The sequence below is a fragment of the Paroedura picta genome, chromosome 2 (assembly GCF_049243985.1).
Source record: "Paroedura picta isolate Pp20150507F chromosome 2, Ppicta_v3.0, whole genome shotgun sequence".
NCBI lineage: Eukaryota > Metazoa > Chordata > Lepidosauria > Squamata > Gekkonidae > Paroedura > Paroedura picta.
Genome location: NC_135370.1, coordinates 68442302 through 68460599, shown reverse-complemented (window position 1 = coordinate 68460599; position 18298 = coordinate 68442302). Strand labels below are relative to the sequence as shown.

The following is an 18298-nucleotide window of genomic DNA, read 5'->3' as shown; positions in this document are numbered from 1 at the left end:
ATAAATATTTAAAGGTAAGAGTACAGACTTTTTGTTCTGGATAATTAAGTTTAGTCTTTCATTTAACAGGGTTTTTGAGAGGGGGGAATTGGAGGATTATGGACTTTGGTTCAGGGATAATGTGAGACATTCCATCAGTTTGATCTAGAATAACTGGCTATCAGTTTGTTATTTAAAGGCTGACTTGAACTAACATAGGGGGAAAAATCATGGTCTAGTTACTAGAAAAACAAGAGTTAGGCCAATGCTATGAGCTAGATTTCTAAAGATCTTAAATCCAGGCTAGCCTGATCTTGTCTAATCCGGGATAATGATGCAGAGGCATGCAATGGCAAACAACCTCTGAATGCCTCTTGCCTTGAAAACCTATGGAGTTGTCATAAGTTTGTTGTGACTTGACAGCAAGCCCACTCCCCCCCCCCCGCAACAACAAAAAAATTCCTAAGTAGGTGGCTTTGTGCTTGGCACCACTCATGGGTTGTGAATTCCAAATTAATTCCATCCTAGCTGCAGAATCATTTGGGGTGAGGGCATGAATGTGAAATCAGTATAAGTCTGTGAGACAGATGTACCTATCTGTAATTGCCTTGCTGCCATTTTGTTCCCTTGTGTACTTTCTAAATCAGATAGCAAACAATTGCAAGGCAATCTTAAACAGAGTTATACCCTTCTTTGGCAGGCATAACTGTATTTGGATTGCTCTGTTAGTCCCACAAGCTCAAGGCATGTGTGCAATTATGCCCATTCTTTGCATATCAAGACTCTTGACATTTTCAGCATGCAGTTTTTAATATGTCTCTGCTCCTTATGGTTGCAGAGTGTATAACCCTAAGAGCAATATATGCTAAAATGTACAAAAAAATGTATGTAGGAGACAAACATTGCCTCTGTGCAGCAATCCTGGACTTCCTTGTTGGTCTTTCATCCAAGTACTAACAGGAGACCATCCTGCTTGCTTTGAGATCTGATGAGATTGGGCTAGCTTGGGCAATGTACTTTGCATTACAAAGTACATTGCAATTACCATATTTGCCGGCGTATAAGACGACTGGGCGTATAAGACGACCCCCCAACATTTCCACTCAAAATATAGAGTTTGTTACATTACATTATGGTACTATGGGCCACTATGGGCAGCTATGTCTATCCCAACTGAAGTGTACCCGGCGTATAGGACGACCCACCCACTTGGAGGCATGTTTTTCAGGGCGGGGGGGGGAAGTAGTCTTATACGCTAGTAAATACTGTACATTAGAATGGGTGGGAATCTGGGGGTTGGCATGGAAGTGTCATTGTACAATGGTGTCACATCACTTCTGGGGAAACCCTGTAAGTGATGTCACTCTGGTGTAGGAATTACCAAAAACTCTATGGATAAATGACAAGACATGGTTGGACTGACAGTGATTTTTATTTGTTTCCCCTCCCACTGGCCAGCAAAAGGGCTGGAGATCATCTCCGACCCCCAGTGGGTAAATTGCACCCCTAGTTTGCAGCCTAAGATGGAGCCCTGAGCCCCAGTAAAGTGGCATTTCATCTTCCCATTGTGTGAGTCATGTCTCTACCCCATTGTCTGGTGTTTATGTGTTCAGCTAAAGCCAGAATGCCTTGACTTCCCTGTTAAAGCAAATGTTTAGCCCTTCAGCAAATTGTTATTTTTAACCACATGCTCAGCTTGCGAGTGATAGCCTGTGAAGATTTCTGAGTGACAGCACCCAGTCTTGTTCTGTCACTAGTCTGAGAACATTTCTGGGCTTTTTTAAAATGCAAACTGTGAAATGTAGGCGTTCAATAGGATATCATAGTCCAAACTAGTAAATAGCCTATCTGATGTGCAGTTTTTCAATAAGAGGTCTGGGGGAGCTACACCATCTTCTAGCTGTTCATTTGGGGGTCAGTTTAAATCCTGAAAGCAGATCCAACAATATCATTTTAAAATATCCAAAGTTAAATATTTTAAGGGTGGTTTTTTTGCTTAGTCACATGACAAAGACAGCAAATCAAGTAGCTACAGTTTTAGAATAATCTTGCTATTTATATCAATCAGACTACAATGAAATTGTTCCAGAACATAAAATGTAAACAGTACCATGCTTAAGCAAATTACATATTTTCCATAAACTTACAAACCAACTCTGTCTCTATCATATTGTATAGTGGCATAAAGTACCATGCTTCCTGATCAGCTTTATCCTAATCAGCTTTCTTCAACAGTGCATCCCTTGCTAGAGGAGGGAACTTTACCTATTGAATTTCTGCCTGCCGTAGTTAAAAGTATAGGACCTTTTTCAAGAGAAAAGAAGTAGCTATACCATTCCTAACCGAAACTGTGTCCCTTTAGTCATTTGGAACCAGGTTTGGGCAAGAACTGTTGCCATGCTGGAAGGCGTTAATGCATTCATGCAGGTCAGTACTTATTTCCTCCATAATTTTGTAATTAAATCAATTAACAGAAAGCATTCTTCTTGCTCCCATGTTCTTTAAAACGTGCAAGAGCCTTAACTGCTGGCACATAAATATTCTCTATAATGTTTCCTACTCAAGACACCCCTCTGAAATAGGAGCTTGAAAATGCAATTTCTCTTTTGCTTCCTTGCTTTTGTCCTCTATTAAATATTGAGAACTTAATTTGTTGAGTAACCCTGCTCAAGTTGTTTAACTTAAATTATACCCTCACTAGCAAAACCGTATTAAAGCAGATTGGAGCAAAGCTGCCTTTAAAACAAAACAAAAAAAAAACACACAATTTTTGCCATATCCAGCCATTTGTGGGATTAACTTTTCTAATGAGTTCTTATGTACACACAGGTTTCCTTTGTTTATTGGTTTGTTTTTCCAGGGTAGAGCAGGATGAATTATTCATGATTCCTAAATCCAAACCACCTCCCTCCCCCCACCCACACACACACTGCTAATTCAGCCTTTTTGCCTGGTCACATGGAGAGCCTGATTTGGACAGAGACATTTATTCTACATGAATAGTTCAGCTGTGCCACTTGTATTTAGCACTGTCCTGAAGAAATTGAAGGGATTTGTACAATTTGTGCAGGGAATGCAGGAATTCTTCCTCTGGTGCCTAGGATTCTTTTGGACTAAGTGTGGTGTCTTTTCCCCGCACACACAGTTAGTAAAACATGTGAATAGAACACTCAGTGGGGGAGGTCAGAGTAGCTGTTTTATTGCAAAGAAATTTCAGAAACAGACCAGAGTGGGAGATTGCTGTATTGCAATTTATTACAACACTCAGGACAATGGAACCCCCAGGGCTTAACAGAGATGTCAGGTTCTTATCGCACTACACATGCTAAGTCACTCCGTCCTCACATCAGTTTGTTAACTCTTATTATCTGTATGCTAATTTTCTGCTATTCATAAATTTTACCAACTGCTTTAATCCAGTCTTAGCTAAATTTATCACTGTTATTTCTGCATCTTGACTCCAATTAACTCATCCTGGCAACTCAGTTTATGTGGTCAGTGATATTTTATTTATTTATTTATTTATTTATTTATTTATTTATTTATTTATTTATTTATTTATTTATTTAGATTTATATACCGCCCTCCCCGAAGGCTCAGTTTTCATTGTTTCAGCAAATGGAAGGGAATGGGGAGAGACAATGTCACTCCCAATGTTGTTTTTCTTGAGTTACAAAGGAAAAAGAAGAGAAAATACTTAACACAAATAATTTGAATCAAGAAACACATATTCTTCTGCATGCAATATCTGCAATTGGGTCCACACCATATTTGATTATTTATTAATCAGGACACTGCAACTGAATTGAGCCCGAACCTACAGTGAGAGAAATAGAGTCCTCTCCAATTCAAACCTAGCCCTGTGTCACAGTGTATATGACCACAATTTCTACTGTGTCCTTTTCAGTGTTTGATAATATACATTATATATGTCTGGAGCCTGTGTATTTTATAATTTATGTATGCTTATGTATGTCTGACCACTGAAGAAGGATGTGTGCCAGAATATATTTGGTTTATGCCATTTGATCCATGTTTGTGATTTAACAATTGATTCTGTAGTGAGGTGGCCATTGAGGTCTTAAAGTATTTTTAACTTTCATTATAAGAAGAAGAAGAGTTGGTTCTTATATGCCGCTTTTCCCTACCCGAAGGAGGCTCAGAGCGGCTTACAGTTGCCTTCCCATTCCTCTCCCCACAACAGACACCCTGTGGGGTTGGTGAGGATGAGAGAGCGCTGATATCACTGCTCTATATAAATGCATGTCTTTTTGTATATTTTAACATTTTTCAGTCTTCTGTGTATTGCACATAATTTCAGGCCACCCATTCATAGTTCTTCTAGAGTTCTCCAACATCACTTTCTATAGACAAACTACACTCTATGACACATGAGCTTGACTGGCTATATTTCAGAACCAATGTTTTTAATAGTCTTTTGGTGAGATTTATTTAATGTCTTCCTGTTTCCAGGCATGAGTACAAGTAACCTGTATAGTTGCACCCTCTGAGTTGAGAAATTCTTGGAGACTCTGGGGGTAGAGCTGGGAATGGGTGGGATTTGGAGGGGGGAGGGACCTTAAAGGAATATAATGCTATGGAGTCCATCCTTCAAAGCAGCCATTTTTTCCAGGGGAACTAATCTCTGTCACCTGGAGATGAGCCGTTAAACTGGAGCCGTTATCCCCAGGATCCCTAGGGACTGGTGACATTTGTCACAGGGATATCAAAAGTGTGGCTAGTTCTCCTACACATCCCCTTGTGTATAACAGAAGATGTGCAAATCCATATTATTTGAAGCTTGCCCTCTTCAGAGGCACTACATCCTTGCTGAATATCCTTTGTGGCCACATGCTCGGATACAGGAGAGGCTAGCTGCATATGTCTACATGTTAAAGCAACAGCGAAAAGATATATAGCAAGCAGTAGTCTCTTCTAATCTCTAAAATATAGGATTGGCTGACAAATATGGTATGGGTTTGTGTGTGTGTGTGTGTGTGCCATGGTTCTGGAACAGCCAAAACCATACATGGTATTTCCTACAGGGCTGCCTGGTGTGATGATAAACTGTTGCACAAGGACATTGAAGGTAACAACCTAGCCGAGCGGCTCCTTCATAAACCACCCCATGGGCCTCAGCTTTCTGCTGTTAGTTTTGTCTAACTTCTGTGCTCATCCATTCCAAACATATTAGCCTCTATGGGCCGAGTTTTGATAAGCCTGTAGGGAATGTTCAGATGTGGGCTCCTCGGTATGGGGCCAATTACAGCTGCTTGACTTTTCTGAGGAGGCAAGAATGCTCCTCTTTGGAAAAGGGGAAAAATGCTAGGCTTTGTGTGTGTGTGTGTGTGCTGCTTTCTTTCCTTTACTCGCACTACACTCCTCTGGCAACCACTGGGAGGTTCTTTTTGTCAGTTATGGCCTAGGCCCCCTCAGTGTGAGAATCTGAATTCCACTGTTCATAGAATCAAATGCTGAAATCAAGTTAAATGGCAAAATGGGATCTCCCAACCTCATTGTTGTCATCAGTACAGGGATGGGATGCAATGGCAAGGGTGACGGAAGATGAAGTCACTTAGCCTTTTTCCCACCTCTTACTTTCCCCCTCGCCATTTCCCTTCTCCAGTCAGATCTGTGTCCGAACCCAGCTGTTCCGTTGAGGAGGATAAAATAACCAGAGGGAGGGGAAAGCAGCAGAAAGATGGAAGAAGGAAGTGCCCCATCATGAAGACCAGCATTCACTTCGAGACATAGATTAGGAATCTACATTATATCTAGTTCTCATTTGAAGTCCCATGGCACATTTACAGTGAAATACAAAGAAGCGAGAGACTTTGTGTTTCAGTGTCTGGAGTCAGAAGATACATCTTTTTTTTCTGAGGAAGGGGGAGAAATGAAGATAGAAACAATACATAATGACCAAAAACAAGCAGCCAATGTTTTCACTTCTGATAAATGCCCTTCCTGCCTTCCTGCCTGCCTTTAGAAGACACTGATTAAAAATTGAAATACCTACAGAATGTCCATCTGCTGGGTAATTTTAATATCACACTCCAGAACTCTTGATGATTTACATAGGAGGGGGGAAGGGAGCCTATGCAACTGCCTAAAGGGTTAAAGGCAAAATCTAGCAGTATTTTGTGGCATTCACTTTTTTTCTCTGGATGTTACACTGCACTGTTGTCATCACTTAAAACTCTCAATTCTATTGAACCACTGACCAGATGGTAGGACTGACCCATATGAGTTGGTGCAGGGCAATTAGGAAATGCCAAAGCAAAACTAATACAAGGGAATGAATTATCAGTGACTTCTACCCAGCAATGTGTACAGAAAGCCTCAGGTGTCTCTGCAACTCAGTAGACATGTTGATCACTGTGAAGATGCTCCCTATTTTAACAGCCAGGACCTCTGAGATTTGACTGAGCAAGCAGAGTTTAATTACACAGGGATAAATCCCACTGGAACCACAGACTTCTGTTGGTGTTCTGGCCAGGAGAAAAGTTCAGAAAATGGCTTGTTTGTTGAAAAGCTGGCTAAGAAGTGAAAGATAGAAAGTTATTCTTTACAAGCAACATTACAAAGCTGCCTTAGAACCACCTCATCACAAAATATTCTGGGGCTGATATTTAAAGGTGGGTGGGTCATTCCAGTTGCTTCAGATGCACATCTGATATGCAGCCTCATTCACATTGAGGCCCTGAGGAATTTGAGAGACATGTCTGTGGAAGTTAATATGTGTTCCAACTAGGGACTACTACTCAAAAACAGAACCATTCTACTATAAATGTCACTAGGCCACAGCCTTTATTTTCTCTGTTCTTATATATTACAGCGTTACCTCCAGAAATCTGGTGCATGTTGTTGTTGTTGTTGTTGTTATATTTTATTGTTGATCACTGACCATAAATGAAGGGATGGACGAATATTGTTCTGGGGAGCATTTGGGGCTGCAGTAGGATGGTGAAGTGAGAAACATGATTTCTTTTAGTGGAAATGTTTCCATCCAAAGAAATGTGCCAGTGGATTAAGCCTACAACTTAGACAAAAAAGAGACTTAAACTGGAAAAAAATATTCTGCACATCTGCAGCAGATTCTTTTCTATGCCATAGTGCAGAAAAACATCTCAAGCAAAAGATACTTGGTTTGTACACTCCAAACATTCATGAGCTATGCACATTTATGTTCCAGGTCAGATAATTATGACTTTTGGTGATATCACTAGTTGTATGTATTTGGTAGCTTGTATACTCAGCCACATTAATATGACTAGATATTAGCCTGAGGAATAATAAGTTGGCAACAAGAGAACATGTATGTGCACTAAGGAGCCTGAAAATCACAGTTGAGTCTCAAGAATCTACACCTCAGCAGGTCTCCAACTTTGGAGTCTCTGAGAAAACAACTGCAGGATTAAACTGTGCCAAATCTACTGTTCCTTTTCTGCCAAAATCCACTCTTTACTTTCTACTGCAGCCTAATAAACTGGAAGGTGCAAAATATCTGCTGCTTCCAAAGGTGACATCCACTTCCATAACTGTTCATCCCTACTTCTCATTTTAGCATTTGAGGCTTCCTCAGAAGGGAACTACTTCAAAGAGGCTGTGACTCCAGAACCATAAAGAAATACCTTTTTGTACTGATGCTCACTGAAAAATGTGTCACCTACCATAATCGTTCGGGCAAAGCACATCAAAGATTAGTATGAACCAATGAAAAACAGAGTGATCCAGATGTAGCCTTTTACCAAGTGAGATATGGGGAGAATGCCAAGGCCATCCTATGTAGAGTTACTCCACTCTTAAGGCTGATATTCTGTAAGTTCAATGGACCTTCTATCTAAACACTCTTAGGTTCAGGCTGCAAACACAGGCACTGCTAGCAGGGTGATGATCAGAGCATCATTAGGTCTGGACTACTAGAGTAGTTTCATTTGCATGTGCCAAGTAGGCCATACACAATTAGCCAGCTAAGTCCTCCAGCATATTCAAATGAGTGGTGAAAATACACTGGGAACTGCTCTGTAGTTTTGAAAACATTTTCCAGAGCGGTATCCCTTGGTTCACCCTTGCTGCTCATCAGGAAAGCATAGAGAAAAGATTCCTTTTTATAACATCAACCCGCCACTTGGCAGCAAAGTTTGATCTAATTGAAAGATTAAATGCATCTGTTGATGGGAAATGATACTTGAATAGCCTTTGATGCTCACAGAACTTTCTCTGTTTCTCTGACATTTGCTTATTATTATTATTGTTGTTGTTGTTGTTATTGTTGTTATTATTATTAAATTTTTAGACCACCCTTCTCCAAATAGGTCTCAGGGCGGTTTACAGCATAAACAGTTAAAACACAATAAAATCCCCATAAAAAACCCAATTTACGTCAAACAACAAGTCACATATAACATATAAGTGGCGGTGGTCACAATTCTAATCGTATTTACCCGACTTCCCCCAAGTTCAGCCTGGTGGGGAGAATGATATTCAGAAGAGGGTGGCACCAATGCAAGAGATCTATCAATGCCATGTTAGGGTGGCAGATATTTTTAATGGCTGAGAACTAGTTGGCTCTAAAGAGGCTTTGCAAGAACCTGTGATCTTCTATTATCATTGTATTGCCATTATTTTGGGCAGAGCTTCTCCTTTGCAAATACTTGCTTCCCATTAAGGCCTTCAAAAGAGGCTCTGTTAATTATTTATCATAGTGTAATAGTGTCATGTTGGATCAATGAGACCAGTTTCCCTGATATCTTCTGTCACAACCCAATAATGATTAATTTCTCCATAGTGAAGACTGACAAGAATCTAACCATTTTAGCTACAGATACTCAAACCACTGCCAGTTCAACTCATGATCAATAAATGGTTCAGCTGTTCACCACATGTTCCCTTCTGTATACAGAAATGGGCAGCTTGCAGCCATCAGAGGTCATTTACCAGGTGAAGAAAAATCAGCCAGGAGTCAACTTCTGATTTCCTGCTGGGAAAATTTTGTTTTGTACCCATGAGGGATTGGAGGTGTGGGAAATAGGGAGCTGACGCCCAGGTGATCAGCTGGACATTAAATTATTTTGATTTCCTATCCTTGCAATGTTGCAGCTTTCCAGATGTGCTGAGATCCAGCAAATTCAGGAGTTGGGTGATCAGAAGCTCACCTTATTACTTTTACTTATATTTGTCATAGTTATATTTATTTATTTTTAGACTTATATAGTGCCTCTCTCAGAGACTCGCAGCGATTTACAATAACAATAAAAACCATGCAACCCCTAAATAGCTAAAATCAGAAGTCTTTCCTCTATATATCTATTTCTCCTGTTTTTCCTCTCCCCCTAATATAATAGTTTTTAATCTTTTAAACATATATTCAATTAAATATTTTAAAACAAAGAAGTTCCCCTGATTACCTTTCTTGTCTCCCCACTGCAAACTGTTATTTTGGGTTGTGCAGGAAAAAAAATGAATTATTTGGGCAGCAGGGGAGAAGAGAAAAACAATATACTTTCCCCTTTATCTTTTGTAATGGGGGAGAACAAGCATATTGCTTCTGAATTCTAGTTCCAGAGTGTAGCTATTTGGGGGGAGGGGTTGATAGATCAGAACCTTACACTCAGCTGATCAGCTCGGGTTCACCTTCTAGCCAATGAGCAATTGGTTGTTCTACAGCTGTTCAAGACGCACAACACAATTTAAATGGACCCTTTTTCAGCACACCACCTGATCATGAGTGGTCGAACAGGGCATGTTCAGCTGCTGAACAAATGCCCTGCAAGATTTGCAGCAACTCTAATTTTGGCCTTTTAAAGAGAATCAGAGGGTTTTCTTTTTACCACAATGAGCTGAAAGTTCACATTGTGTGGTGTAAGAGATCAATATTACATTTTCTAGTTTATTGTCTTGTCTGAGTTTTGAGTTGTGATAAACTGCTTTGATATAATTTCAAGAAAGGTCTAGTATTACTTTGTTAAAACAAGTGCAAATAAACATCTATTTTTCTATCCCTTTTAGTGGCTGCACCTGAGTATTTCTTCTTTTGCCTTACATCTCTGCATTTGTAAGGCAGCTGCTGTAGTACTACGGAAACTCCTGAGGGTAGACACAGGCACACAGCAAATGCAGAGAGGGTCATATTCACTCAGCAGCTGTGAATGCAACAAAGCAGAGGGAGTTTTTTGAAAGTTCTGGGTACAACCAGTTCCTAGGAAAGTATCGACACTGACTATCTCACTTATTATGAAATGCATTACTGTTCCCAGAGAGAGTCAAAAGTTGGGATTTTATAAATAAGCCAAAAAACAAAACAAAACACCAGCTACTTTGGAAACACTGGATTTGCTGACAAGTAGGAGTCCTTTCAAGGGTGCCTAATGGTTTTCTTGCCTTCCCCCCCACACTTAGTAATGTCAATAGTGACTATGGTGTAGTGGTAGAGTGTTGGAATTATATCCGAGAGAACCAGAAAGAGCAGAGAACAATGTTGCAAACATTGGTCCCCATTGGGGAGAAATTTTTAAACATTGAGAAAGCACATTTCCCAGTTTGCTTTCTATTAACTGATTACCCAGCATATCATCTAAATCAACCTCTCGTTTTGTTGAAGCTGTCACATTTTCCCACTGTTTCCAGGTATTTAAGAGGCCTGTGCATTCCATCCAGCACAAGATAGTAATTTAATCAACTATTTGGGGTTTGAAATGCATATTCTATATTAGAGTCTGAACTTCCCCCCTTCTTTTTTGAAGTCTATTTGGATCTTTCTGGTTTTCTCTAGTGGCTGCAGAGAAGAAGTTTCAGGATCAGGGCTTGAAGCATCTCCACCTTTCCCTGTTCTGTCTACTCTGACAAAATGTTCTAGATAAGCAGATTTTCCTCTTTCGGTTGCTGTAAAAAAGCTTGCAGCCTCATTTAAGTTGTTTTGGTTGCTCCTATTGTCATAATAATGCCATCAGGCAACTGTGAATGTTTTTTTTTCCCCACAATGTACATTGTGACCTGGATTTAAAGCACAGCATTTACTGTTGCCATAGGTATGCACATGGATTTCCACCTCCATTTGGGGAAGAGATGATTTGGGACTGAGTTCATGTGGCTATTTGAATATGGCTGGGCTGACAGAACTGGTGAATCCCAGGAGAAGGCCAGGTAGTAGGAAGGTCTAGGAAATTAAAAACAAAAAACCTTGATATCATAAGAGGAGCTGCAGGGTCGTTAGGGAAGAATAGCTGGGGGAAAGAAGACTAGTAAGCATGCTATTGTAAAATGGTAACCCCCCCCCTGTAAAAATCACTGTTTCTCTGACCATAGATTTTAAGAAAAATATAACTTCTTCCTTGCTTCCTATACAGCTTTCTTCTCAACAGATTTTAAGACTGCAATCACTGTTTGAAGAAAGACTATCCATCCTGTTAAATGGAATGCTGATCTTAACATCTCCTGAAGTAAATGAGACTAAATTGGTTTAAATGGAAAGATTGCTGCATGATTTTATGTAGATGTCTTCAGCTTGGATCGAGCAGAGGCTTTCTATAAACCAAGGAGGCGGCATTGCTGATTCTCACTACTAATGCAGAACTCTCTTTCCATCCTCATGCTGTTCTTGAGGTCCTTTGTCTCCTCCCCACCCACCTTCAGAGAACCATTTCATGCGCACGTTGGGCTGTGGCGGGAGCAGTGAGGCCAGGAAGTCCTGCTCTGCTGATGAAGATCCCTCCAGCAGCATAGATTTCCACTGGCTCTAAATCTATCACCACAACAGCATTCTGTGCTGGAAAACTTGTTATATCTAGTATGAATAAGAATGCTTTGGAAACTCTTCTTATCTGAAGACTTGTTCTTCTTTCCAAAATGGGACCAATATACTCGTAATTATGCTATTTGTAATTGTTCTATTTGTTATTTCCATTTTTTCTGCAAAGCACTGTGCATGCACAGTATGCTGCCCCTCTCCATTCTTTATATTCATTTGCACACAGCCCTTCCCAGGTGTTATTGATGTGCACAAAACATTTCACAAAAGCAATCTTGATATGATTGCACAAACTGTTGTGCTGAGATTATGCTTGTGTGGCATTTCATTTATCCATTGATATAGCACTGTAAGAACAATCCTCATGGGCTCACATGGGCTTCATGGTTCTTTTTGTACAGTGATCTACTGATGCACGTGCACAGTAGATCATTGTACCCCCCTCCCCCCCCAAAAAAACGGATTATTCTGACAGTACTATATCAATGGCTGAGGGATCATTGAATGTGGGCTGGTGCAAATGAATAGGAACAGAAAACAGCAGCAAACCAGCTCAATTCAATCTCGTGATTAATTCTACAAAATGTTCCATTCATTTTCTTCATTGGGATTTACTCCCAGGCAAGTGCTTTTAGGATTGCATCCATAGAGAACTAGTGTAGCGTAGCAATTTACACGGCCCAGCTTCAAATCCCCGTTCAAAAATGAGTGATCTTTCTCTCAACCAAAAGTATTCCCCAGACTGTTGTGAGGCTGAGGTAGAAGAGGGAATATTGACTAGGAATGGAGATTCACTGCCCTGACCCTTTTGGAGGAAGGATGGAATGGATGTGCAATATTGAGACTAAACAGATAGCACCAGGTGAAGTTCTGAAAGCATAAAGCAGGGGTAGTCAAACTGCGGCCCTCCAGATGTCCATGGACTACAATTCCCAGAAGCCCCTGCCAGCAAATGCTGGCAGGGGCTCCTGGGAATTGTAGTCCATGGACATCTGGAGGGCCGCAGTTTGACTACCCCTGGCATAAAGGAATACAGAGTGAAATCTTTTCCTCCATACCTGTGACCCTTTCAGCCAAGAAACGAAAGCAACTCATTATCTTACTTTCTTTCCATCATCCAGAGAACAGTTCAAATAAACCGGGGGGGGGGGGGGGAGAGTATCTAAGAGTGTTTGCAACAGATATCCCAATCCCTACAGTGTTTTTGTATGGATACATATTGCAAATAGCCGGTTCAATCCATACCCAATTTACTGTTCTGCCCCAAATTATTCAAAAGTTATTGCATTCATGACACAGGTATTCCTATTACTGCAACAACTTTTCGATGTCAGTGAGATCCCTTTAAGTGAGATTTATTTTATGTTTAAGGGTCTGCCATTAGAAAGTGGAAACTGTAAAGCTCCTCTGAGCAAACTGAAGTGCCCACAAACTTTTCTGGACTTTTTTGCTCCATTGTTCCCACTTAGTTTTTGCAACCTCCTTTCATACCCTTTGCTTTTTTTTACTATTCTTCAGCGATGGACATTTCCCACTTTATTATTGTTTTACCTGTGTGCAGAAACACACAGCCATCTGAGAACAATCTACAGAGCAGCACAAAAAAGTACACATATACAAATGGAATTGGGGAAAGCACCTATGGGTAGAAAGATGTTCGATCTGTATAAGAAGGATCTTCATGCAAACCTACTTTTCTATCTAGTGGACGATCCATTACATATGTGGTACAGCATTCATTAATGTACGTGTGTCTATTGTATCTGTTATTTCTGTAATTAGTAGCCCAGGGAGAAATCTCATAGCTACTGTAGTTATTTAATCTAATAAAGTGCTGCGATAAAAGCAGCCGGGGGTATTTCTGGAACTACATTAGCATGAAGTAACTCTAATGCTTGTAATGACATCTCTTAAACTTCTCCCCTCTGTTTCTTGTTGCTGGGATTACAGAAAAGTTTCTGGGAGACATTTAATTAGAATTCAGTTCACGTGCTGATCAAGAAGATAAACAGTCAAAGACAGCTCTTCATTTCAGAACTCGGTGTCAAAAATAAAGGAGTCGGAGGACTGCACATGTGCTAACAAGGAATAAGGAAATAGACATCTTAACTTACATTTGCTAAATGTCAATCCACGCAGAGATAGAACAGGGAAAAATGATTTCTGGAGGCGTCGGCAGAGTCTTGCCTAAAGATATTCATTCTACAAGGACCTCTGGCATCCAACATCTTACCTAAGATATGCTACAACTTGGATTGACACGGGGCTAATCTGTTAGGAGTCTGGTAAACCTTGCTAGTGCAGAGGTTTGAACTGGGTGACCTTCTTCTGATCTGTTTCAATCCTATGGTTCTCTGTTTCTACTTCATCTGTGCCAATTTCCCTTCTGTGCCAAAAAACCTTCCCAGGGTTTTTCCAGTTGAGTTCTAGTCTAAACAAAATAGATGGCCGGATAGACTGCTGGTTAGTTAGATAAATAGTGTAGTTAGAAATGGGGTATGATTAAAAAAATAAAAATAAACATACTCATGTTCCTTGAAAAATTCTATAGATAAATTAAGGGACTGCTGAAACTAGTTCTGTGGTTCTCTGATGGATTATTAATCTTGGTGCATGCTGGTGTGACATTATGGCAATATTGCTGTGGCTAGGATTTCAGCAGCATTGTTTATGGCTGTGGTCCTATGCATATCTGCTAAATTCAAGGGGACTTGTTTCCAAGAATGAATAGGATTAGCAGTAAGGACACTAATGCAGCAATCTTAAACACACTTAGCAGAAAGTAAGCCCCATAGAAGTCAGTGAGATTTGCTTCTGAGAATGCATGCTTAGAATTGTGATGTAATATTAACATAATCAATGTAACATCAAGACAACAGTGGATAAAATGAAGCAATTGTATTATTTTATATTAGTCTGGTTTTTAGATATTGAAGTAGTTTGCTTCTGAATTAAACTGAATTAAACCAAAGAAAGATGAAACATTGAAAAAGCAGATGAATTCACATCAGAGTTTAACTGGGGATAGTCACTGACCTTTGCCCAACATGCTAAGGGCCTGGTTTGCTGAAAACTTTTCATAATGCCTGCATATCCCTCTGCAATGATGTGTACAAGGTTTAAAGCTAACACTTTGGGGAAATTATTGCTGGTTCCTGGAAGAATCTTTAGCTGAACTCCTAGGAAATAACATCCAGCCTAATTCATTGGTCTCAATGAATAAGTAAAAACTGTACAACACAATAAAAAGATTGATCATTGTGCTTTATAAAGATGGAGTCCTAAATATTTAGGGAGCAGTCAGTGTGTTCAATTGGAGTGTTTATTGGCATAGGGAAATTAAAGTGTCACGGGTGAAATAGTAAAACTCATTACTACAGAGTTTCCTTTAAAATGTTAGGAATTAACTTTATGACCACAGTGGTAATAGCCAGCCTGCTCGCATAAGTCATTTTGCATTTAGTGCTGCTGAACATTACAAAAAATATTAGCCACAGTGTTATTGGGGATGGAGAAAATGTTGGAATCTGCTTATCATTTTCAGTTATTAAAATAAGGTCTACATGACACCACTAAGAAGGCTGATCCTTATTCATAAAGCTTATTACATTTGACTTTTTCTGTTACTTCTATTACACAGACACAGTAATTTATCTTCCTTTACCCCCCCCCCAGTTCTTTTGCTTTAAAATATAGAATCACAAAGACAAGAGTGACCTCTAGTGTTCAAAAAACCCCAAAGGAACTCTAAAATTACCTGTCTTTCCTATCACAATATTAAAAATAGCAATTATTTTAAACTTGTGCTCATTATTCTTAACTGTTACAAACTGCACTCAGTGAACTGAAAAGTTACCCACGTTTTCAGGCAGCAGCCCAAATGTACCTTTCATCATTCAATTCCATTATCTCATTAATGAAGAGCACCCAACGAAGAGCCTCAACTATTTCTATGTGCAGTTATGACCCCTGTCACTTTCCCCCTTGCAAGCAAGTATATGAACAGGTCTAGTTGAGTCATGATTTCTGAGCACTTCACAGTCCTGAGTCTCTTATGGTCTCTTGGTGAGTGCTTCGTTCCCCCTCTTTATTTCAAGCAGAGAATTGGCATATATTACTCTCATTGCCAGTTTTGCCCAAGGATAGCTTACTGGGAGCAAAGGTGGCTGAGATAAATGTCAGAGAAGGCAATTCCTTGTGTTGACTTTCTGTTCCTCTCATTTGCAGTGACCATGAATGCAGATCTTAGTGCCACAATAATTTCTTTCTGTGTTGCCTAGCATAACTGCTAGGAAAAACAAAAACCCTCAGGTGAGGGACGGTAGATGAGGAAAGACAGGCAGCCTTTCCAAATGGAAAACATAATGATTTTAAGGCACACTGCCCATGATGTAAGAAGAGGTGGAAACTATAGAAGGCTATATCAGGTTTGTATCACTCTTCTTTTTAAACTACCACTAGAACCTTTTCGGGTGTAGACTTCTTGAAATACACTGACATGTGCTACTAATCTAAATGCTGCGTTCTGTCAAGCTCTGGTTCCCTACATTCCAGTGTGTGCTTAATCCTGGTTTGGGGAAACACACCAGCTCTGTATCTCAAGCAGAAGCTGCAATTTGGTGTGGTTCAGATATAGCTTTATGTTCTTCCTTTTTTAAAAAAAGAACCTCATCAACATCAGGAATACAATAGGAAAATCAAGTATCCATTCCATGCCAATACGATAATACAGGGTTTGCAGTCCAGTTTGGAATGAGAGAGAGGAAGTTGCGAATCAATCAATCTTGGGCTGAGTGCAAGCCACTCTCTGCACTGGAGGTGACTGAAGGCATTTGCCTGATTTCACCAGTAGCACAAAACGAAGGAGCCAAAATAAACAACCATTTATCCAAGGACCCAGGAGAAACAACTTCAATTCCAGGAAGCCTAAACACAGAGGTTTGCTGCAGGGAAGATGAGACACCCAGATTTCTACAACTTCCTATTCTGACTGGAGAGGACCCTCACCTTAGTTCTCCTTAGAGAGGGTCATTTGCAATGTGGGGAGGGGGATGCTGAAGTTAACTTTATGGAAGATGTCTTACAGCTTGACTTCTCTTTCCCCCACCCCCACCCCCTGACTATTAGACCTTCCCCAAAGACCCTGTAAGCAGGTCACCGTAGAAAGGATGCCTCCATACTTACGGTTGCTAGCTGCTAATCCAAGATGCCACAAGCTGAACAACAGCAAAGTCGAAACCAGTTGTGCAGTAGGATCCATTGTCTTTTGCTCTCCCTGTCTCCTTAAAAATCTCCAATTTTAGACAGTGGCTGCTCCGGCTTGCCTTGCCTTCCTTTGCTCATTTACTCCATCACAGGCATGCAGGCACTCCTGAAAACGCTGGAGAAGGAGAGGACAAGGGAGAGGAAGAGAGAGGAGGAGAGAGAGAGAGACCCTCCTTGAGGAAACCTTAAAGGAGCATCTCCAAAACAACTGCGCCTGAAGCCAGAAAGCGGCGAGGGAGGCAGGTTCTGAAATCCACCTCCAGGAGCGGCGAATTGGAATTCAGCAAGCCTGGCGCTGGACAGCTCCTTATAGGCGCGACGGGCCGAGATAAGGCTGGCTCCCTCCACCTCCCGCTCAGCCTCCTCCCCGTCACACCTCCCGCCTGCGAGGGAGGATCCTGCCTCATTACTGGTATCAAGCCCTGGCGATCAGCTCCGGAGTCGCCGTGTGAGTCGGCTGCCCAGAGCATCCCTGGCGCTCGCTCTCTCGCACACCCTCTGGCCCCGACATTGTTGCGAGCTGGTGGAAGAGGGGGGGGGGAGCGGGGGGGATCATGCAACGTAAAACAGAATGGGGGGGGGAGGAGGACTCACAAGTCTTTGCTCTCTGCGAAGAAGGAAGAGAGAACTAAATTATTAAGGGTTTGTTTGTGTGTGTGTGTGTGGGGGGGAGAACCGATCTCGAACCGGATTTGTACGGGGTGGGGAGGAGAAGCAGGAGTCTCGTGGCGCTTGGAAGACTGTCCATATGCGTTTGTGTAGGCTAATGCTGGAAGAGGACAGGAGAGATCTGGGTGGGCATGAACTCCAGGGTATGGAGGAGCGCAAGTATTTTGCAAAGAGAGCTTTAAGATGAATTGCAGAAAGAAGATTTGCTATGCTTTTTTTTTTTTTAAAGAGAGTAATCCTAAACAGATTTACTCAGAATCATAGTGAGATTTTTTCAATGTGTCTTACTCCCAGGAATATAATGTATAAATAACTTGTCCTTGCAGTGATGGATAAGAGCTTGAAGCCCGAATCAGATTCTGGGCTAGAACTTGTGCCTCTTATCAGAATCGAGTGCCCAATTCCCTCTTTGACTGCCTCATTTTGGGAGAAGTGACAAAGCAATGATCGGATTCAAGACAGGATAAAATGTTGGTTATTTCTTCCATAGCAGAGGAGATATAAAGTGGGAAATAATTATTGCCTCTTTCCCTCCTGGTGCTGTTTCCTGATTAACATGTCACTTTATGGCTGTCCTTTCAGGAATTTTCGCTTACGATTTCCCAAGACTAAACATTGTTTGGCTGCTACTTCAGCCCA

General features: G+C 40.9%; 1 protein-coding gene across 1 annotated transcript in view; it reads right to left on the bottom strand.

Moving 5' to 3' along the window:
• The window catches only part of CNTNAP5 (contactin associated protein family member 5), a 463918-nt gene extending 446427 nt beyond the window's left edge, over window positions 1–17491 (bottom strand). Inside the window, exon 1 of the mRNA XM_077320572.1 lies at window positions 16910–17491. Within this exon, the coding sequence (XP_077176687.1) occupies window positions 16910–16985 (76 nt within the window). The 5' untranslated portion in view covers window positions 16986–17491. The remainder of the gene's footprint in view (window positions 1–16909) is intronic.
• Between the last annotated feature and the right edge of the window lie 807 nt (window positions 17492–18298).